This window comes from Tenrec ecaudatus, chromosome 17 (genome assembly GCF_050624435.1).
Source record: "Tenrec ecaudatus isolate mTenEca1 chromosome 17, mTenEca1.hap1, whole genome shotgun sequence".
Taxonomy (NCBI): Eukaryota; Metazoa; Chordata; class Mammalia; order Afrosoricida; family Tenrecidae; genus Tenrec; species Tenrec ecaudatus.
In genome coordinates this window covers 29,975,992-29,999,805 of record NC_134546.1, presented here as the reverse complement: position 1 = coordinate 29,999,805, position 23,814 = coordinate 29,975,992, and the positions used below count along the sequence as shown (strand labels likewise).

Below are 23,814 nucleotides of genomic sequence, written 5' to 3'. Positions count from 1 at the left end.
GTTTGACAGGTTGGTTCCACCCTTACCTCCACAGTGGAACCAAGTTTTCAAAAATCCAAATACCACAGGAGGATCGAAAGTAGTCTGTTGTAAATGAGAGATGAACTAAAGTTTTTTTCTAGGGTAAAATTTTTCCCTGCCGTTATCAGATTATAGCAGTGGGTAAGATTTGTAATATGAAATATAGGCTATGGGATTTTCACTAGCATTGCTAATATTTTGAATTCATAAGAAGCATTTTGAATTTATAAGGATATCCCTTAGGACATTCATCGTGACTGCCAGTTATGTATGAAGTATTCAACAGATGTGCGAAGAAGAATGTGGCATCACGATTAAAGGAAAATTCACGAACAGATCTGCGGAATGCAAATGATACAACCTTGCTTCCTGGAAGCAAAGCAGAGTGGAAGCACTCGGTGATGAAGATCAAAGACGATAGCTTTAGTGTGGACCACACCTCAGTGTAAAGAAGACAAGAATCTTCATAACTGGTTCAGTAGAACACATGAATGGAGAAAAGGCCGAGGTTGCCAGGATATCATTTTACTCGATTCCCCCATCAGAGCTCAGGAAAGCAACAGTTAGGAAATCAACGGACACGTGTTGGGCAAATCTGCCTGCGCCAGACCTCTTTGAAGTGTTACAGAGTCAACTAGAGAACTGGGTTGGGCTGACCCAAACCATGGTATTTCAAAAACCTTCAGATGCATGTGAAAGCTGGACAGTGCGTATGGAAGACTGAAGGATTGGTGTCTGAATTGTGCGTGGATGAAGGACATTGAATATATCTTGGACTGCCAGGAGAACAAACAAATGTGTCTTGGGAAAAGTAAAACCTGAATAGTTCTTCATAGAGGTGAGGATGGTGAGACTTTGTCTCACGTACTTTGGGCACGTTATCAGGAAGGACTAGTTCTTGGAAAAGGACCATCATGCTTGGTAAAAGTATGGCATCAGTGAGAAAGAGGAAGATCTTCAAGGAGATAGATTGCACAGAGGCCGCAGCAGTGGGTTCAAACATAACAGCTGTGGGTGCGACAAGACACGGACACTGCTTCATTCTGTTGTGCGTACAGTTCAAGTTTGTTGGTCTACCCAATAATTTGTAAGTAGAATATTTATTACTTGGAAAAGTCACTCTTGAAAGGTATGCAATTGAATAAATGTAGAAACTTATGTGTGCACTGAAGGTGCGTTATATGAGTTTTTAAAAGTAACATTTGTGTTTCATATGTAAAAGTAGTGAGTTACCCAAATAGGAGCTATGCATATGTGAAGCCTTACAGTTGGTAATGAGAGAATTGATGGGGTGGACTTTTAGCCTCTGAAATACACTGTTTCCACCCCCTTTTCTAACACTGACTTAGGATGGTTGAGGTAATACCGAAAAGTGCACAAACCTGAAACGAACCCGACCCACGGTAACATTTTATATATGCACCCATTTACTTATACATACTGCAAACACTCGAGTGGAAGCCGCCCCAAATGTCAGCCGAGGCACCTAATTTTACCACAAAAACTGCATTAAAAATGTGCTGGAAAACTCAGCTTATACATGAATATATACCATGTGTATGTTTATATACATACACTGCTTCATATATATGTACACTGCTCATATATAAATTTCCCTTGTGCACCCTCCTAGTTAATTTCTGTTCCTAAAAAATAACTGATACACTGACATCTCTCATTACAGTTTAGTTTTATTTCTTCTTGAACTTGATATTAATGGAATTGTATCTTACATGTTCCGTGTAATGGCTTAATTTGTTAAACCTGTGAGAATACCCATGATTTTGCATGCTATAGTAGTTCATGGTTTTTGTTAGCTTAATATTCCATGTATTATTATACTACATTGTATTTAGCCATCTTTGGATATTTGCTCTAATTTTGTAATTTTTATGCAGAGGATTTTGTGAATTACCATCCTTCCAAAACTAAAGTAGATTACTCCAATGTTAGAAAAATGTTGCTACACATTGTTAAATCTAGCTATTGTAAAAGTACTTTTATTTCCAATAAGCAGTTCAGGAAGCCAAAAGTTAAGTATAATTTTATTGAATTATACTGTGTAAAACACAGTGCTTGCAGTATAGTGAGCTCTAAGAATTGGTAAGCATTATTATTGAATTCTAAATAAGGATTCTAAATTTTCTAAAGTTGTTTCTACTCTTGTATTATTTCCTCTGTTTTCCCCTGTGTTTTAAATGTCATTATGAAAAATGTTAAAGACGCATAAAAGTAGACAGTGATGTAGTGAATATGCATTCACTGCCTTCCTTGTGCATTGCTTTGAAATAGATCATAGACGTTATCATTTCTTTTATAACTACTTTTGCGTGTATCATTTAAAGATAAGCAATTTTTGTGTCCAATTTGTTGAAATGAGTGTATAGAGTTGCCCCATCTGGATTTGCTGATTGCATTTCATCAGTATAGTTTTATTTGTTGCTCTGTTATATGAATTTCTTGTAAATTGGTGGTTGAAAGGGGTACTCCCCCAATAAAATGATTTTTTTTAAAAAGAAAGGGGGACCAAGAGTATTTTGGAGGTAAGATTTATATTCTTCCTTATCTCAAATTAGGGAAGGATGGAGGCATATTATCTCTTAAGGTACTAGATTTTAATTTTTATAGAATTCCATCTACTCTGATTACTCAGCATTCACCGGACGTTATCTCACTCAGTACTCCCAGTCAACCTGTGCAGTAATATCAGTATTTTCACTTCAGAGCAGAAGAAAAGCTGAAAGTGGCCAGGCGGAGAGCCCAGACCCAGGCAGTTTGATTCTAAAGCCTTTGTTCTAAAAACTGAAAAATGAGCTTTAGCCATTTTTTTCTGCCTTTGTAGTGTGTAAGGTATAAGTACTTTACTGAATTCTTCTCCCCCCCTCCTTTTTTTTTGGGGGGGGGCTCTTACAGACATTTGAGCAATTAGTTCAAGCATGATTGTACAACTGTTGCCACCATCATTTTCAAAAGATTTTCTTTCTAATTGCATTCTTTGGTATCAACTCCCTTTTGAATTATTCTTTTTTCAAGATGTTTTCAAAAGAATGTTTGCTTTAGAAGTTGAAAGAGGCCATCAGGAGCTGGTGCACACAGGAACTTTATGTGGTCCACTGGTGCTTCACAGGCGCTCTGCTTACTGGCGAAAGCATTGCCGCCTGGTTCCAGCGCTCATTTGTTGCTAAAGACCTTGTAAGGGAAGTGATTGTTTATAGGATTTCATTCTTTACTACTTATAGGCCTTCTCCCATATATGCAACTTGCCAAAAGTCCAGATATCTCAGAATTTGCCTGCTGGAATGTTGAACTTGATTTTACTTTCTCCTCTGAGGCTGTCTGAGATGTAAGACTCGTGGAAAATGTATGAATCCATGAAGAAAAAAAGTGACTTGTTTAATGTTCTTTCCAAGCAAGAAAAGTATCTGCAGAAAGAACAATATTTTAAAATGCTTTGTCCTAGAGTGTACATATATAATAAAGGATTTTATACTAAAATCTTTTAGTATAACCAATAAATTCAAGAAGTACGTACTTAAAAAAACAAAATAAGTTATGTCTAAGATTTACCCATGTTGTAGCATGTCAATAGTTGCTTACTTTTTATTGCTGAGTGATAGGCCATGAGTGAATATATCACAAGTTATTTACTCATTCTCCTGTTGCTAGATAGACAAAGACAATTTCTAGTTCTTGTTTATTCTGAGTAAAGCTGCTGTTTACCTTGTCCAGGTGTGGCGTGGCACTTATTTCTGTTGGACCACAGGGCACATAAATACTGATTTGATTGTAGTAGGTGCTGCCGAATGTTCTTTCCACAAGGCTTATCGTGCTATTCCACCAGCAGTGTGAGAGATTTGCAGCTCTATATCTTGTCAACACTTAGTATTGTCTTTTAATGTTAGCCATTTTAATAGAAGTACATTTTATTCATTTCTAATCATATGCTATGCAAGTTTGTTTGCTTTTAAAATTTAGTTCTTGATTTTAATATAAGTTTTGCTTATTCATGTAGCTTATAACTGTAACTGAATTTGCTTTTATATCTCACTTACTAAAATGAAACATCATATGTAACTTATAACAAGTTGTTGAAATTTAAAATTTTGTATTAAGAGTCCATACAGAAATAATTTGTGGTTTTGTGCCCATACACCTTACCCACAACTGTAAGCATATATGGACTAATTTTTTTCTGGTAACACACAGGATTTTGTTTTCCCTGAGATTTTGGTTTCTGGATTGAGACTTGATTTTTTTGTTATTTCATGTGTTGCTTACTGTAATTTCAATTGTATTTTCCTACTATAATTGTAAATAATTTCAATTTTTCAGTGGAAAAACCATTTGTGGGTATAAAGTTGTTTGTTCATTATATTCTTTTGAAATTGTTTTAACAACCATGGAATTAGTAGTGATGAGTCCTCTGGTTAGTCGTTTGTGTTTTCTCCTTTTTTTCCTTGAGTAGTTTGGCTTTATATGCATTAATGCTAGACACTTCTATTGTAGTGCTGCTTTCCCAGCCGGTCTACAGTAAGTTTATGTTTTCATTTAGTGTAGTGTTTTTGTTGTTTTTTTTCAGTTTCTCTTTAGACTTCTTTTACCAATAATACTATTTCGAAGTTTGTTCATTCTCCAAAGGTTATATTTTCCAGCTCTTTTTGTCACTCATTTCTAGTTGAAGTTCATTGTGGTCTGAAGGTCTACTTTGTATTTCTATTTTTGGTAAATCTGTTGGGTTTCCTGTGTAGCAGGTGGTGTGGTTCGGTGAATCCTCTATGAAACTTTGATAAGACTGTTTTGCTGTTGGATGACATTCTGTCAACCCCAATCAGAGTGACCTGTTTGGTGATTGTCTCCTCACTGACCCTGTGCCTGCTGGATCTGCTGTGTATTGGTAGAGGGATGCTGAAGCCCTCTACTGGAATAGTGGATTTGACACTTTCTTCTAATTCTTTCAGTTGGCCTCATTTGTTTTGACACTGTTTTCATATGTTGGGAGGTAGGGATTTTTACATCTTTTTGGACAGACTTGATCTCTTTTATTGTGTAATGCCTCACTTTGTTCCTGATTTTTAAGGTTTTTAAGTTTTTTGTGTGTCATAATTTTGTTTCCTACCATTTAGAGTAGGTCAAACTCCTACAGAGTGGCTGGTGGTTTTGAACTACCGACTTTGCGGTTACAGCCTTAAGTGGAATCACTAAGGCTCCTATTTAGAATAGGTAAGGGATCTTTATTATTGACAATTATATTATACAAGTCTAGGCAAAGGCTTGTAAGATATATCATATATACTTGATATACATCCCAAGCCAACTTGAGTATCAGCCGAGGCACCTAAGTTTACCACACAAACGGCATGAAAAATGTGCTGGGAAACTCGGTTTATACTCGAGTATGTACGGTATTCCAGTTTCATTTTTAGTTTATTTCAGTGAAGAAATAAGATTAGTTTTGGAATTTTGAGTTTTGAGGTTTTTTTGGCTTTGGGATTTTGGGCCCACATAGAGGTCGTGGTAATAGTGAATGGTACTGGCAGTGGTTTTTGAGTTTTAATGTTTGCTTTCAGAGCTACTCGGGAGGAGACAGGACACTGTTATCCTCTAGGCTCCCTCTCGGAGCCATTTGACTGAATGCCCCGTAAGAACAGGGAGGTTACTGCCCGTCCCCTCTGTGTCCTTTTCACTCAGACCACTGGCTGGCACATATGAAAACTGTATTTAGTACAGTAAAGAAATGACGATCCTTAAGTTTCACAAATTAGATTATCTAGGTTTTGTGATTTACCTTTCTTTCCCCCTTTTATTGACAGATTTATTCTCTTAGCATAGCCATTATGTGATAAATTAAGAAGAGATGATCTGTAATGTAGTAGATTGATTTTTTATGAAATGCTATTCAGTTTTTTAAAACTTACAGTGAATTAGTTAATTGTTACAGAGCACATAATAACAATTCACATAAATTTTGTTTTTCAAATTCATTGACTGCAACCCTCTCAAAGCACGCTCACATATCCTCCTTTCTCCCTTTATTTCCTATTTCCCTACTTCCTTCTCTCCTTACCCTCTGAACTTTGTCCTTAAGTAAATGCTGTCCTTTTGATCTCAAGTGGCTGAATATTCTAACCTGGAGGTGAGTGACTATGGGCCATCGTCTTGGAGATTCTATTAGGCTCTCTAGAGGCTAGTAAGCCTAATCTCCTCTATGATGAAATATCAATTCTTATTAAAGTTGCCAGGCTAGCTATCTTGAATGCCTACCACAAGTCAGGTACTATTCTATTTGCTTGGGATGTTTACAACACTAAAATACTTAAGTGTTTATAAACAAACAATACTCATGTGGAAATTATAAACCACACCCAGAAGTAGAGGGAATAGAATAATAAATCTTTATGAACCTACCGATATTTTGTTTTTTTGTTTGATTTTTGGCAGAGGGCGGGGTGGAATATTTTAAAGTAAATCCTCAAGATAATTCTTTCACCCTAAATACCTGAGTGACCGAGGGTGGAGGGAAGGTGGGGTAGAAAGGGGTAAACCGATCACAAGGCTGTACATATAAACCCCTCCCTGGGGGACGGACAATAGAAAAGTGGGTGAAGGGAGATGACAGCCAGTGTAAGACATGACAAGATAATAACAATTTATAAATTACTAAGGGTTTGTTAGGGAGGGGGCTGGGAGGGAGGGGAAATCTGAGGAGCTGATACCAAGGGCTCAAGTAGAAAGACAGTGGCTTGAAAATGATGATGCAACAAATGTACAAACATGCTTGACACGGTGGGTGGGTGGGTGGATGGAGGGATGTGTGGATTGGGATCAGCGTAGTACGAGCCCCCAGTAAAATGATTCAAAACAAAACACGCAAGTACAGTATCATTCCACACGCCACTGGATCGATTCTGACTCTCCTGATGACCTCATGTTTGTCAGAGTAGAACTGGGAGCTTTCGGTGGATGCTTTTTCAGAAGTAGACTGCAAGACCTTTCTCTGTTGTCTGGAAGGTTGCAGGTTCAAGTCTACCAAAAGGTTGTTGTAACATATTATGTTACCAGTATAACATCAAACATCCTTCTCTGTCAAGATTTAGTGATGTCTTAATATAGAACTCTGTTCAGAGTTCCTTGTGAAAAAGTCTTATTCACATTTGGGATATTTGAATCAGATTCCACACAAACCTTGTCATTTTTAAAGGCGATGTTCTTTTAAAAAGAACATTCAGGCAGTGTGAGACGATTTAGTTTAAGCTAGTATAAGCCTTTCCACGAGATCCATGTGTTTTGTCAGCCAGTCTTTGGAATTTAGTTGTACATGTCTGTATAGGAGATGTCACAGTTTTCTACACTTTCTCATTTACAAATGTAGGGAATGTTTTCATAAGTGGAAAATAAATGTAAAGGACTTCAGTTTTCTAGAAGCTTAGAGTGTAAAAATGTGACCAGATTCAAGAAGGATCAGTTTGCTGTATAGCAAAGGTCCCTAGACACAATTCGGAACCTACTCTTGTAAGGACTATTTGTATAAAGTTACAAAGTACATTTCATCTAGCTATTAAACAAGGGGTGGTTTCTTAAGTCTCTTTTAGTTCTTAATTTACATTTATGCTTGACCATAACAGGATTCCCCAAGTTGGATTGGCGGACACAATGAGCCCTTGACTGGCTTTACGTGGCGAGGAGGTTGTGAAAGAGAAACAACAGGCATACAAGTGTGGAGTGAAGTGTTTGTCATCGACAGACCTGATGGGACAAAGGTGAGACTCTGTTGACACCTGCTTGCTGTTTTTGGTCCCTTGTTCCTTCACTTCTTTTCTTGCATTAGAAATAAAAATGACACAGACTTTTAATATCAGACAACTCAAATACATACTGGTTATTATGCAAGAATATCTGAGATATTTAATATATAGAATCATTTTCTGTACTTTACTTAATTTGGTATCAGTGATAATTGTCTTTGATGTTTACTGTCATTTTGAGTGAATGCTTTGCTTAATATTTTCAGGTGGCTGTGCTGCTGATGGATACCCAGGGTGCTTTTGATAGCCAGTCAACTATTAAAGACTGCGCCACAGTGTTTGCTCTGAGCACCATGACCAGCTCTGTCCAGGTGAGACACAGGACGGCTTGGGGTGCTCATTTCACACAACCCCAGTATCTTTGCCTGGCCTCAGATGCCTTTTAATGGAAGGAAAAAAGAAATAACACTTAAAAGAGTTAATAATTTATTTTCTATGGGTCATATATACGTTTCTTTGCTGGCTGTTTTTGCTTGCACTGTGAGACTGTATACTGTTGTTGGAGTTTTTTTTTTTACAGTGATTTCCAAGGAAGTAATAGACCAAGAGCTGAACTGCCTTGTTTTTCATCACAAAATCTTTTTCCTTTTTTAAAGAAAATTATGAAACCCTTGGGGAACTGGGGGTGGAGAGTAGATTATGTTTTAGGCCGCTAACCACAAACTTGGAAGTCTGTTTATCTTCTTAATGTCTCTAACCCGTGGTATTCAATTATGTAAACTAATGGTGGTAGAGACACAAGAATGAATTCCTGTTTAACCTAACAAGCCTTAGTGGTGCCATTCTGGTTACGAGTTGGGCTGCGATCTGCAAAGTCTTCCGTTCGAAACCACCAGCTGCTCCACAGGAGAAACACGGGGGCGCTCTCAGAACTCACAGGGAAGTTTCTACCCTGTCTTAAAGGGTTGCTACGAGTTGGCACTGACTCGATGGCAGTGAGTTTGTTTGGGGGTTTTTTTGGAGTGAGGCTCTGTAATAGAGTAAGGCTTTCTAGCTCCTGTTGATATGTTTTTCACAGAATTCACTTCTGTTCTGTGCCCTTCTAGTCTCCTTAAGTGAGGCTATCTCTGAGAGGACTTCAAAAAGTCTGTAGAAAAATTCTGTTATCTCTTAGTTCCATTTTTCCATGAACTTTGTGAAGGCCACTTGTTTCTGTATCATTTAGAATGATTTAAGGAATTAAATCACCACATGTCATATTGTATTTCTTTACTTGCTCTTTCCCGAGGTCCTTTCTGGTTGATACTTCTCTGCTCAAAAGTAAATTATTGTAGTACTGGTGAAGTAGAATTAGAAGCAATTAAAACACACACCAAGGGGAGGGGAAGAGAAGATTGATTGATTTTTGAGGAGTGGTTTCACACAGTTGTAAGGACTGAGAAGTTCATAATATATCCAGTGATAGGCTATAAATTCTGGCAGCCCTAAACAGTCTTAAGGCAGAATTCTGCTTGATTGGAACCTTTAGTTTTTGTTCTTCAGGCTTTCAGCTAGCTTGCATAAAGGCAATGTTCATTGTGGAGATTATTCTACTTATAGTCAGTTGAGTCTACTTTGGACTTCTGAGACTGAGTCTTCTGGGAGCAGACAGCATCCCATCTTCTGCAGAGTTGTAGCTAGTACTTTTAAAAAGTCAGCTGACCTTACAATTGGTCCACACAGGGCTATTCCTTGTCTTATTTGGGGTTCCCCTGTTTACGCATTTATACGCTATTTCTTGGCAGAGGAAACAGGAGCTTGTCCATCCATTTCTGCCTGGGTCACCATCTGAAGACCTGACTCAGGACTGATCTGATGAATGGACCTTCCCTCAGTTCCCTGTCCTTAAGGATCACTAGTCCTCCATTGTCTACTTTAGTCCAAGTGTCTCAGAAAGCCTTCTAAAACAGGGCCAGAGTGCCCCCTGCTGTTTCCTTCAGCGACCACAGGCGGCAGCCAATGTTTGCTGGCATGTGTTTTAGGCTGATACATAGGCTTCCTTCATTAAAAAGAAAATGATATAACTGAGTAGTAACTTTTATACACTTGATATTTATGCCTGCTATTTTGTAGGCCTCACATGCATAGAGTCGTGATTTTCTACATCGTGTACAACCCCTTTCCTCTCTTACTCTTATCCTGAATGTTGTTAAGGTAAAATGAGCAAATCCTTCCCATGGGCAACTGGGTAAAATACCGACTTAGTAATTCCTTAAGTAAAATTATACACCATCTCTGTATTCAAAATAAACACTGATAAGCAAAATAAAATTTCTTTTAACAGATATATAATTTGTCCCAGAATATTCAAGAAGATGACCTTCAACACTTGCAAGTATGTTTGTCTCAATATTATATGCCAACGTATTCAAACTGAATTCCTACCTTATAGAGAAATTATACCTAGAAGCCTGTAGTGCTCTAACAAGACCGACTGTTACATGATTTTAAATAAGATACATTTCAGTTTAACCCAGTGTTTAAAAAGTCATCTGCTTGGTTTTTAAATGCTTTTATAGACTCTGATATAGGGTAGTTTTGAAAATGTGTTTTAAAATTGTCTTTGGGGTAACTTTTAAATAATTTGATTTAATAGTTATTTACAGAATACGGCAGGCTCGCAATGGAAGAAATATATCAGAAACCATTTCAGGTAAATAAGTATTTTATCTTTTCTCCCCGAGATTACCTATTAGAACTTGTCCAGCAACCCTATCTTATTAGAAAGTTGTTTGCAACCTCATGTTGTAATGTTGGAGATACTGTACGAGGGTAGTAACAAGCCGCCTCTGGTGACAAATGTAGTGGAGTTGAAACTGATAATGTCATCACCAACTGAGCACTAGGCGACCTGCTAGATAGGCTAAGGAATCTAAATGGATTCTTACTTCGTTTCACTGTGATTAATGCGATATTATTTTTCTTAACTAGATGTTTAATTTTAAGATGAAAGATAGTGGAGAATTGAAGACAGGCATGCCAAAGTCCTTACACATGCTAAGCTACTGTTAAATACTCTAATTATTTTGTGTGTGCGGTGTACGATTTTGAGTCAGCGCAGCCCCACAGGACGGAGGAGAACTGCCCCGAGGGCTTCCCACGCCGTGAGTGGGCGCTGCCCCCCAGGAATGGCGGTGCATTAGGATGGTCTCTGTGGTTAGCAGCTGAGCAGGTAGCCACAGGGCTAGCCAGTTAGCCTGCTATTCCTTCTGTTTTCGGACCATTGTGGATCCCCAAGCCGACTTCTGTTTTGTCTTCCTTTCGGTAGATTAAAACTCCCACCATCTGATTTCAGATAGCTTATTGTTGGAAGGAAGTGCAAATTACATGTTAACATTAGTGTCATTTGGCCGCTTGCCCTGATAGGGTGAATGGCTACCCTTTTTGCCTTATCTGTGTGTAAAGTTCTTCCTGGATGGTAGCATCGTTGGTGGTGACTGTTAGCATTGTTTCTGCCCCATTCTCTCTGTCTGTCTGTCTGGCTCATTCAGTCACTTTATTAACTACTTAGGTCGGGCTTCACTCTGTATGTACCAGGGGTAGGGAACTATTTTTCTAGCAAGGGCAATTTTGGATGTTTATACCATCACTTGAGGGCCCTGCTCGTCCAACATTTAATTCACTCACCCACAATGTGGTGACTGGACCAGCTGCTCTTTGGTGAAGGGTTTGATATTACCAGCATAGATCGACAATTTTGAGGGCCTCATACGGCCCTTGGAGCAGAATTTCCCACCCCTGGTGCACAGGGATGAAATAGACTGTTTAGATTATACTAATATTTCTTAATTGGGGGTGCATTTCCCTACACAAAGGAACAATGTCTGGATATGTTTTCATTGTCACAGCTGGAGGAGAGGGCTTGTGATTGGCATCTGGTTCTAAAATGCCAAAAGTGTTGTCAACACCCTACAATCCACAGGACAGTCACTCACAACTATGACTTCTCTGGCTCCAAATGAGAAGAGTATTGAGTTTAGAAACCTGAGGATGGATGACTCAAAAGCCTGCGGAAAGGGTCCCATTGACACCCAGTCTGTGATCAATCTAAAATTAGTTCTCTGGAGTTTGATATTCAAGTTACATGATCTTGATTTCAGAATTATCGTGTATATGCCACAATATGACTTATTCCCTTAAAACTTATTCCCTGTGGTGAACCCTGATTTAAACTTGGCAAAGTTTTGAATGGAGGCGATTACTTGGTCTGGGGCTGGGAGTGTGGTTGATTGAGGTAGCTTCTTGACACGAGAGACCTGAGTGGTGCTAACCAAGTGGCCTGGTACTTTTGACAATGATTATATAGGTAAGAGAGGAGTTAGTCATTAAAATTGTGATTTTTCACGTATGTAAGAAATTATTTGTACTTTTGTATGTAGACATTGATGTTTTTGGTTCGAGATTGGAGCTATCCTTATGAGCATTCATATGGCTTGGAAGGTGGGAATCAATTCCTGGAGAAGAGATTGCAGGTAAGCCCGTGTTTGCTGAAGAGAAAAGCGGAAGCCCCCAGCGAGGAGAAGGGCGGGTTTCCTGAACTGCTTCCTGGATTAGTACTCCCTCTGTTTCCCTGTAATAAATTGTTCCAAGTTATCACAAGTCGCTCTGTGCGTACTGAAAACGGTTTAAACTTCTGCCAAAGAGGGCAGAGTCCTCGAACCACGATAAAAAAGATGCTTTGTCCAGAACCAGCTGCCTGTCAGTGAGTCGGTGTGGACAACTATTCCAAGGATGATCCTTCGAAAGGAACATGCTATTTGACCTGCTTACCCAGATCGCTTGCTTGTCTCTTTTGGCCCAGCTGAGCTGAGGAACATTTGCAACAGGTTGGACACTGCACAGATGATGTGAGAACTGCTCTCAGTGGAATGCTGTCTCATAGCTTATAGAGCCAGAAAGGAGATCCTAAACATCTCTTTTTATATGTTAAGAAACTAGAAAGTGCCCTATGATGGGTTTCAGAAGGAAGCAGAACCAATGAAGTGTGTACGCACATACACGCACACATACACGTTTATCTCAAGGAAATGACTTGGACTGTAGAGGCAGACAAGTTCTAAGTATGCAGGTTAGATGTGAGGTTGGAGACCTGACGCACGTACCTTCAGGGCCCCATGAATCCAAGATCAGATGGCAGGCTGCAGCTGATGATTTCCAGGATCAGCAGGCAGACTTCTGGCTCAGTTACAAAGAATCAGATGAATGATCCAGATCAAGCAAAAAGCAAACAAGCCTTTCCAGCTTACCCACCTATATTGGAAGCAGGCCACACCCCTGAGGAGACTCCATTTCCAGTGTTGAACTGCTCTTCACAGTTTTCTCCTTCAGAGTAGCTGGTGGTTTGAAATTGTTGGCCTTGTGGGTAGTAGCCCAGTGTGTGACCTACCCCCAGGCTCCTGTGAAAGGCATTTCTAGACCCTGTTATTGGAGGTCATTTTGATCATCAGGGTGTTCTCTCCTGGATTCAGAAGAAATTTAACACAGATTACATCAGGGATACTAGCCAAACTTGGCATTCAGAATCAGACACTTTTAAGGTAAGAAGGTTTTTGGTAAATCTTTTTAAAGAAACAGCTTCTCATTGATTTTTTTCCCAGTGTTCCCCCCTCCCCCCATATAATTTATTTCTGCCTTGATCCTTGTGATCTCTTTCCTTCCTTATTTGGAGGAATTGTGGTGATGTCCTCGTTCCAGTTTGGAGGTGTTGTGTTAGGTATTCATTTTAGCTTTCTCCTCTTTTTTGCGTGTGTGTTTTGATAGCTATAGATGATTGCTTTCACTGTGTCCCAAAGGTTTCCTTCCTTCCCTCCCTCCATAGGTTTTGATTTGTTGTGTTATTTTCATTTGTCTCAAGGAAGTTTTAAATTCCATCCTTTATTTGCTTTATTACCTAGTCATTTTTGAGTACTATATTGTTCAACCTACATGTGTTTGTCTTTGTGTTTCTGTTCATTTTACTGTTGATTTCTAATTTTGTAGCTTTGTGGTTTGAGATTGATTGTAGGATCCAATTTTTCTGAATGTGTTGTGGCCTAGTATGTGGTTTTTTTCTTGAGAATGTTTTGCGTGTATTGGAGAAGAACATTCTGTATAGGTCTATGAGATTGTTTTCATTGATTATGTTATTGAGCTTTCTTGTGTCCTTGAATTTTTTCTGGACATTCTGTTTTTCCGTGAGAGTGGTGTCTTAAAGGCTCCTGTTACTGTTTATTGTTGATGTAAGATAGGAAGGATTTTTTTAGCTTTATCTAGAAGTGATAAATATATAATTAAAACTGCTTAGGTCTTAAGTGTCCAACTTGATGAATTTACACAAACTGAATCTAACCTTTGTAGCCAGCATGCCGAGGCTGCCACCTCTATTCACTCATCTCTGCCCCCATTTCTAGTGGACTGTTGGTCTGTACTAGCCATTAGATGCCATCGTGGCGCTGTCTGGTAACTATTGTACTATACTAACCACAAAGTCAGCTGCTCAAATCCTCCAGTTGCTAGAAAGCGGAAGATGAGGCTGTCTCCTCTCATAAAAAATTTCAGCCTTGACACAATGGATTGTGATGAGTTGTATAAGCCCCCATAAAATGATTCAAAAACATTTTTTTTTCAGCCTCAGAAACCCTGAATAGGGTTGCTATGAGTTAGAATCGAATCGATGGCCTAAGGTTGGTTTCTCAACCATTTGACGGGAGCTAAAAATACTATGGCTAGAAGAGCTATATTATTTGTACTGCACTGCCTAATCTTTTTGTTTGTAAGCATACTGGTACTTTCGTACTGGCCAGTGCAAATTCTAAAGGTATTTACTGGCTTGTAAGCTAACAGCACTTGTTACTTGTTATTCATGTGGTAACTATTATATTACAGTTAATTATTACTTGTATATTTTGGTTTCCCAAAGAGTTTACTTAAGAAAAAACATCTTTTCTGGTTTAATAAAAATGGAGTCTGAAGGATTTCATTTTATTTGGATCCACAATCCTCACTCATGGAAGCAACAGCCAAGATGTCAAATGATGTGTTGCACTAAACATGTCTGCTGCAAGAGAGCTATTTTAAATATTACAAAGCAAAGGTGTCACTTTGAGGACTAAAGTGTATGGTAACCCAAGCCACGGTGTATTCAGTGGCGTCACATGCATGTGAAAGCTGGACAGCGAACAAGGAGGTGTAGAGAATTGCTGCATTTGAATTGTGATGCTGAGGAAGAATACAGAAATTATCAGATCGTCAGAAGGGTGGACAAATCTGTCTTGGATGAAATACATCCAGAATGTTCCAGAGGTGCAAAGATGGCAAGAGTTCATCTCATGAACCTTGGACATGCTATTCCGAGGGACTCGATCTTGGACTGGAGAAGGACATTGTTCTTGATAACAGAGGTCAGCGTAAAAGAGGCAGGCCCTCACGGAGATGGACTGACATTGGTTACAGTAGAAGCTCAAACAACAGTGACTGACTATCACACAGCACCTTGCCTGCTTCCTTCTGTTGTACCGAGGGCTGCCACTTGATGGCACTTAACCTTGACCTCTGATCAAAAATTACAACAAGAAATTGGCTATAAATAAGTGTTTTTTGGTCAACATTTATTTATTGCCAATCTGTTATCAGAAAAGATACTTGAGTAGCATCTGAGTTAAGTATGTGTGCTTGTGTGGGTGTGTGCGCCCAGTTTTATGTTTTCCCCCTTGTGTTTGCATCTTTCCCCTTTATCTTTGCCTTCAGGTGAAACAGAATCAGCATGAAGAGCTACAGAACGTAAGGAAGCACATTCACAATTGCTTCTCGAATCTCCAGTGCTTCCTTTTGCCGCATCCTGGCCGTGAAGTTGCAACCAGCCGCACTTTTGATGGCAGTTTAAAAGGTGGGGATTCACACTTGTTACATTCAGAACTTGCATGTGGGAGACTGGAAGTTTTTTAATGCATAATTATTCTAATTTTCCACCTTCCTTCTGGCAGACATTTGGAAGTATTGTTATTGAGGGGACTGTCAAGCTCTGGGTTATCGTTCTGTTGTTATTTTGTTAGTTTTTATTGCTGCTGCCTCTCAGTGTTAACCTACTTCATGGTGCGTTTTGTCACACAGCACTGCCGTTCCAAAAGGTACCGTAAAGGCTGGGACGGTTCTTGTCACTGTGTCACCTAGTTTCAGACTATTAAAGCACCCGCTCTTCATGGCACAGCTGCGTGTAGATGGCTTTAATATTTCACTCTTAGCCCAGTGGGTTTTGATTTGTAAAGATTTTTGGCCTTCGCTTCATAATCTTGCTTTGAAACGGAAAACAGAAATATGAAGTTTTCTTTCAGTTCTACGTAAAGAGAATAAATGCCACATACTGATAGTACAATTTAACTATCAGAGCTTTATAGTTTATTGCATGAACTTCATTGTTTTCTTTTAAAAGACCCCAAAAATGATTAGCAATTTAATGTATTGGTACGATCAGGTTTACATATTTCTATTTCAGGTGGATAGTATAATTTTTGTTGTGAGTGTATATTTTAGGAATATTTTTATCATGATGGCAAAAAGCTTAAGGATTGGTGAAACTACTGTATGGAAAGAAAATAAAGTCTTGAGGTAAAATACAATCTCATGAATTGCTTGCCTTTTGTAAAGAATATTGTAGTTATGAATATAAAATTTGGGAGTTCAGTTTGTTTCTTTTTTGTTTTTTAACCTTGGAGAATTATTAGGGGATGAAAGACTTGGCTCTGTAAGCTTTAGGGGAGATTATTTTAGTGTTTCCTAGGAAATGTAGCATGTTTGGAGCTTTGTGGGTATCTACTTAAAGCAATAGGTACTGTGAGCTGCTATTTCTCGAAACAGATGTTCTGTACTCTCATCAGCGAGAGATTCCTTCCTTGTGTTGTCGCTGTTGTTGACTGATACTTAGACTAATTTTTTGTCCACTAGATATTGATGAAGACTTTAAACGAGAACTTCAAAATCTGGTTCCATTACTGCTTGCCCCTGAAAATTTGGTAGAAAAAGAGATAAATGGAGTTAAAGTCTCTTGTAGAGCTCTTGTAGAATACTTTAAGGTAGGCAAACTAAAATGGCTAATTTACGTTTGAAGCGTAACCTGCAGCTATTTCATCTGCATGTACAAAAAATTTCTTACCTTCATCTTAAAGTAAGAATAATCTGTAGTTTTTCTGCCTGGACTTAGATTTGTCAATATTTTAATATTACAGCAGACTATTTGCATCACGTACACAGTCATTTTTGCGGTTGGCATACTTCTACAGTTTTGGTGTGGCAAGGAGAGCCACTGATCATATTATAATACCACTCTGCCATTTGCCATAAAGGCATTGAGAACTTAAGTCAAGGCTTGTTAACGGTTAAAGTGAATTATACATACCGTATATACTCGAGTACAAGCCAAATTTTTCAGCATATTTTAAATGCAGTTTTGTGGTAAAATTAGGTGCCTCCGCTGATATTTGTGTCAGCTATACTCAAGTATATACAGTAGTTTGTTTTCTTTCTACCTTTTCTCTTCAGTATTTATAGCTTTGGGCTAATCGTATCTGGCAGAGCGTGAACATGGGAAAAGGTTGTATTCGTAGTTATAGCTAGGTGGAAGGGGGGTGGAGTAGACTATAAGTAAGAGTGTAATTGTGCTCACCTGATGGGAACTAGCTGATTGATCACTTTCATCTTGTCTGTATTAAGCTAATTAGTCTTGAGCCGATAGGAAGCTGACCGGAAGCCGTCTGCCCGGCTCACTGTAAGCTGCCATCCTCCTCTGCTGCTTAAGCCACTCGTTAGGGGCTTTATTCTTTTCTTTGAGCTGAAACATAAAAACTGAAGTTAGAGTAAAAATTGAGCTAAACAAATACTTCTAACACATTTATTTGAAATATTGAAGGAAGCCAGATGGTGCCTTTTGATAGGTAGATGACATTTACACACACATTTGCACTCGGTGGGGGAGGGGTCCTTCACTGTGAGATGTTAGAATTCTATCCAGAAGCATTTCTCTAAGAGGTTATTTAGCAACATGTGCATTTTTGGATAGGGTTAATTTAATTTGAATGTAAAAATAGTGTGCATAGTTGGAAGCGGCATTTCCTCTTAATGGTGTAAATTATTCCTATACTTAATGATTTTCTTTCTTTGGACCTACAGAGCCAAAGTACGTAGCCCACCGATATAAGGAAACTTTCCCTTTTCTTTCATTGTAGGCTTACATTAAAATTTATCAAGGAGAGGAGCTTCCACACCCAATGTCCATGCTTCAGGTAGTGTATGTGTGTGTTGCATTCATGTACTCACACGTATCTAGGGTTCTGTAGTTTTATGTGCCCATGATGCTCTGCAGACAGCATATTAAGGTTTATAGGAGCCCACTCTGGCTGTCTCCTGCTGCTACTAGATGGAATGACCAGGTGAAGACTGGGAGATGGCGGAGTGGGCTGCAACAGTAATTGAGAGAGGGCAGTTGTGGGAGGGAAGCAAAAGGAAGCGAGTAGGGAGTGGCCAGAGTCACCCAATCCACCTGTTGCTCCACACATGGCTGAGCAGCAGAAGCAACCCAGGCCTTAGGTTCACTGCTCACCAAACAAAAATCTGAGGGCCCATGTCCAGCATCATGCCCTCTGCCTCACCTGGATCTGCTCTCTTATTCAGTGCTTTGAGACTCTGGGTTTGAAGTTTTCAAAACCATTAGGGGAAAATAACAAAAGGAGAGCTACCTTTTCTTTTAAAAAAAAATTAATATTTTTGGTATGAAACCAGTGACGCCTATGCGTTTGGACCTTGCCTGAACAGATGTTGAGCAGTGCATACCTGTACGTGCTTTCTCTCTTGACTTTAGAGAGAGCAGACGGAGCCAAGTGAACGGGGAGTGGAGCCTTGGCCTCCCCGCTCTAGTTCTGCTTTACATGTAAACACGTTTCAGACAATACATGTTTTAGATTGTAGACTTCTATGATATTTTGCAACTAGATTGCATACTTCACACGCGCACAAGCTTGGTGCCTTCTCTGCAGATGCTCAAAGTATACCAAATCCTTTTGCAAAGGTGGCTTAACAAAGAAGGGCATCTCTGAGCCAAGTTTTCGTTTTCTGAGTCTGACAAGGAATGGTGTTTGGAATGAGGTGCGTATTAATGATTTACAAGTGTTTTTCAAATAAGCACAATTTTTTAAAATTAAAAAACAAGTATTCTTTTGGGACAATGCTGTTTTAATGTGGCTTATACCAGACTTTTAAAGATTTGTCATTCATGAAGACTGTGCTTTAAAGCTCAATAGAATGACAGGAGTTTAGACTGCACGACTGACCTACAAGTGGAGCCTGTCAATAAATGCTATACCTTAAAAAAAAAAAAGATTTGTCATTTTTGGCAATTTTCTAGTTTTATGGTGCATAATCTAAATTTCTAGTAAAGCTCACACTGTTCGCGTTTGTGTGCCTTTGAAAGTGTCTTTTATATGGTACTAAGGAGTCCAGCTTTAAGGTGGACAGTTGAAGTCCACCGGCCAGTCTAGGAGAGGAAGACGAGACTGCCGCTCCCATAAAGACGGAAGGCCTTGGGGGCCTTAGATAGGGTTTTTATCGTTCAGAAGCAAGCCAGTGGCAGTATATTAATTGGATATGGTTGATTGTGAGAAAGATAACTTTAAAAATTTCTTTTTTTGCATCTAGAGATAGTGTATTTTACATACACCCAGTGTAACATGGACCTTGCATTAGGAAGTAGCCTCATTAGTAGTAATTATTATATACTTTATGTTGGCATTTTCATGCATAGGAAAGGAAAATGAATTGATTCCCCCTCCCATACTTGCTACGTTTACATATTTATTCTGCTAATCATAATCTATAGATTCATTGAATTTTGTGTGTGTTACATTTTATTTTCTAGGCAACAGCTGAAGCTAATAATCTTGCCGCAGTAGCAGGAGCAAAAGATAGCTATAGCAAAGCCATGGAAGAGGTTTGTAATTAAATTTTAACTAGACATTAGAGTGAGGTGTCCCGTTTTTGGTGTTGAAAGTAATGGAACGAATCTGTCCTCCTTATATGATGTCACGAGGCCTGATAGTGCATTGGGTATATGCCCCGCTGCGAATTGAGACATCTGTGGTTCCAGTCCGCCAGCCACTCTGCAGGAGAAAGAGGTGGCAGGCAGTCTGCTTCAGTCAAAATCGAAGACTGAGGTTTTCCACTGGTTGTGTCATGGCCAATGCAGTGACTCTGGAAGAGCCGCACATTTGGGTACAGACAGAATGACAGATTGAAGCTGTGCAGTGAGCCTTTTCAGCAGCGTGCTGCAGGACATTGCCAGGGCTGGGGAGAGTGGCACACTGGCTGAAGCAGCATGGTCAGGTAGCTGCCAGCTTTGAGCTGCACTCAGCCGGTTAAAAGATGTGTTTGCCGTGCACTGCCCACATGCCCTTGCCTTTCTAAGAAAGATTTAGGTTCCTAGCATAGTTTCAAGTTAACTCACCTTTAAAAAATTCAAGTCCATTCCGAAGTTGCTTCATTGGTCATGACTAAACTGGTCCAAATTGGTTCTAAGTCCTGTTGGAAACTGTATGGGGCAATACTACTCTGTCCTATATTGGGGCCCTATGAGTTGAAATCAACTCAATTGCCAACAAATTTTTAAAAATATATGTCATATTATCTGTTGTCAGGTCAATTCTGACTAATCCAGTGCGTAGGACAGTGACAAGCTGGCCGTAAGGGTTCCCTGGGCTAGAAGCTGTACAGACATAGCTGCCACATTTTCCTCAACCGGAGCAGCTGGCGGCTTCCAACCTCTCACCTTTGTGGTTAGCAGTCCATTGTTTTGTCTGCTGGACCAAGAGGTCTTCTTACTGTCACATGGAGAATGCCCTGCTGTGTTTTCATTATCTTTACTAGATTTCCAAAGAATTTACACAGCTAGAATGTAGCATAAAGGCAAGGTATGACGTAAACGATTGAATTATTTCCTGACTCAGGATTCCGAGTGTTGCTTTTCATAGTTCTTTGATGTCAGTCGTATTAGTTTAAGGCTAGTAACAGTTTCTATGCTGTGCTTGCTCACCCCGATATGAAAATACTTGGGTCGCGTGTTATATTTTCCCCACTCTCTTTTCAACACTCTTGGTATGTTGTATTGGTGGGCTAAATGATGTAATCAGAGACAGCGTGCAGCGTAGATTTTTATTTTCTCCAGTCTTTACTGCTACTAGTCACATTTGGAAAATTACTTTACCTGATTTAGTTAAACATATAAGGAATACACAGAATATGATTGTGCCTGCAAAAAAGCAAAGTAACTTTATAGAGCTAAAAATAAGTGTAAATAGGGAAGTTGTCTCAAGTGGTACTTATTTCTAACCTGGTATCTGCTCTGCTGTAATCCTCTCTATCCAGATATGTGGTGGGGACAAGCCTTACATTGCACCTTCAGATCTGGAGCGAAAACACTTGGATCTCAAGGAAATGGCGATTAAACAGTTTCGTTCTGTCAAAAAAATGGGTGGAAATGACTTCTGCCTTAATTATCAGAACAAGCTTGAGGCCGAAATTGAAGAAACCTATGCAAATTTTTTAAAGCACAACGATGGCAAAAATATCTTCCAGGCTGCTCGTACCCCTGCCACACTGCTTGCGGTCGTGTTTGCTATGCATGTAATCTCAGGACTGATGGGCTTCGTTGGCTTGTCCTCGATAGCCATCCTGTGCAACCTGGTCATGGGCTTATCACTGATAACTCTTTCTGGTTGGGTATATGTTAAATACTCTGGGGAGTTCAGAGAAGTTGGAATAATGATCGATCAGATTGCTGCAACACTATGGGAACAGGTTGGTATCTTCCCATTCTGTTTTTCTGTCACTAATCTCATCTTCCCTGTATTTTTTTCCTTTCAGCAGTATTTGCACTTTTAACTTTTCTTTTATGTGAGGAATAACAAAAGGATGATTTCTGTTTTGTTTGGATGTATACGCTAAAGGTAGAGTCTGAATTGCGTTTTTGTGTGTGTGCCCTTTAGATCCGTAACTCTAATGTATTTTGTTTAGTTTAAATTGGTAATATCCTTTGAATAACTTCCCGGTTGTAGGCATGATCATACCTTGCAGTGGACAGGCCAGAGTCTCCAAAGGTCATGAAGGTAAGGCAAAGAAGCTTTGAGTATTCAGCACACAGGAAAGCAAAAGAAGTTTCCTACAAGTACTGTAGAGAAGCAGTGCAATCTCATTGTCCAGGAAAAACCATAGACAGATCTGTGCCAACTTTTATGAAGTCATCTGATGTGCTACCAGAATGATCCTTACAGGGATTTCTTAAAACTGTCGAGTTTGGCTTCTGGGCTTTGGAAATACTAATGAAGAAGCAAAGCTTCACAAGTAGAGAACAACTTCAGTAATGCTCTTTTACCTCAAACCCGTATTTAAAGTCAGGCTGTGCATTCTTTCCCTGGCAAGTGTCTACTGAGGAAGCCATATATCTATCTGCCAGCTCTGCTGGAATTGCTTGCATGCGGAACATTCCAATTAAGGATACTCACAAGACAGTGTGAGATGCTTGACCATCAGCAAGGACCAGAGTGGAAGCCAAAATTATTCCTTTGTACAGTAAGGTAGCATTTTCAGATCTAGGCTATGAAAACTCATGCTTGGCTGTAAATTGAAAGACCAGACAAGTAAACCATATTTTGAAGAAAGTCTGTTTGATGTTGACTTTTGTTGTAATAATAACATTGGTTTATAAAACGACCCACTGTGTTTATTTAAATTTTGTTTTATCGAGAAAGGCTCTCCATTAAGATCTGATTTGGAAGTGCACTTGTGGGGACATACAATGGCAATTTGTTTAAATTTTAATCTATTGATAAAACTCAAATGTTCTTTGATATCTCCAAAAAGAAGATGGTTAAAAACTATCACAGCCTCTTTTAAAAAGCATTATTTACTTGAACGTTTGGGCTCCTCGTTTTCTATACCACGACTTTCAATGTTTATGCAGCGGATTCTTTTGAAAACTATCCTTCTCTGCACAAGGTTGGTTCTAGAATTTTAGGTGCCATTGTTACAAAAGACGGAGCAATGCAACTATAAACGTCTTGTCAGTATTGTTGACGTCAGGTGGTCACTAGTCAGAAACACTGCTGTGTCAGCAAACCTTGTCTAAAATTTCTGCCTTTCTCTTTTCCTTTGCTTCAGAGGAGTCCCAGGAAGGTGAGGAACCTGCAAATCTCACATTTTGTAGCCTTAAACTCTTTAACCGGGAGGCCCTCTAAGCCACTCTCCTAACGAATCACTCCATGTTTTAGGTGTTTTCCAAACTGTTTGAAGTCACTAGACGTCGAATGAGTCATCGTGCTCTCTCATCAGCACAGCGACAGAGACTGTCATCCCACAATAACAAGAAGAAAAATTAGACAGTATTTTTAACTTTTTTTCTCTATCTGAAGTGTCCCCACTTACACATGTAGGACAATAAGCAGGACCGTCTGGGCCGGTCTGCGTAAATGCTGTGTGCATACCAGCTCTGGCGCTGCACAGAGGGTATGGAATTGCACATCCATCTCATCGGAGTTGTAAATGGCTTGACTAGGTGGAAAGTAGCGTTTGTTGTGTTATAAATGGTCTAACTGCATTATTTGTAGCACCATAACTTTTGGGAGAAGCATCTTTTTTATTTTCCACATTTCTGGTTATTTTCTTCATTGCTTTGACTTGAATTTTTATATCTATTTTTATATGTACCTTTTTTTTACCTCATGCTTTTTGTTTGTTTTGCACATTTCTCATGCCACAGGTATTCAAGCCCCTGGGTGATAATTTGATGAAGGAAAACATAAAGCAGTCTGTAACTCAGTCTATCAAAGCAGGCCTGACTGACCAGTCTCAGCAAGACAGATTAAAGGCAGACTGACAGTTCATCTCCCTCCTCTTGGACTCTGCTCCCTCTTTTTTTTTTTTCCATGCTTGCTGTACAATGAGAACTCAAATAATAAACCAAAGTTTACAATCAACTGTAGAAGTAGTTTATAGTCGA

At 39.3% G+C, this 23,814-nt stretch overlaps 1 protein-coding gene across 3 annotated transcripts in view; it reads left to right on the top strand.

Annotated features, from left to right (window-relative positions):
* The window catches only part of ATL2 (atlastin GTPase 2), a 58,297-nt gene extending 34,506 nt beyond the window's left edge, over positions 1-23,791 (top strand). For 2 of the 3 annotated variants that reach the window (XM_075535201.1, XM_075535202.1), the window contains 11 exons: positions 7,644-7,778; positions 8,030-8,134; positions 10,087-10,137; positions 10,399-10,455; positions 12,182-12,274; positions 15,528-15,666; positions 16,722-16,849; positions 17,999-18,055; positions 19,684-19,755; positions 21,186-21,617; positions 23,575-23,791. In XM_075535201.1, coding sequence (XP_075391316.1) covers positions 7,644-7,778; positions 8,030-8,134; positions 10,087-10,137; positions 10,399-10,455; positions 12,182-12,274; positions 15,528-15,666; positions 16,722-16,849; positions 17,999-18,055; positions 19,684-19,755; positions 21,186-21,617; positions 23,575-23,691 — 1,386 coding nt within the window. In that variant the 3' untranslated portion in view covers positions 23,692-23,791. Of the gene's footprint in view, positions 1-7,643; positions 7,779-8,029; positions 8,135-10,086; positions 10,138-10,398; positions 10,456-12,181; positions 12,275-15,527; positions 15,667-16,721; positions 16,850-17,998; positions 18,056-19,683; positions 19,756-21,185; positions 21,618-22,976; positions 22,992-23,086; positions 23,537-23,574 lie in introns of those variants that run through there. The other variant, XM_075535203.1, reaches the window with a different exon arrangement.
* Positions 23,792-23,814: the final 23 nt, after the last annotated feature.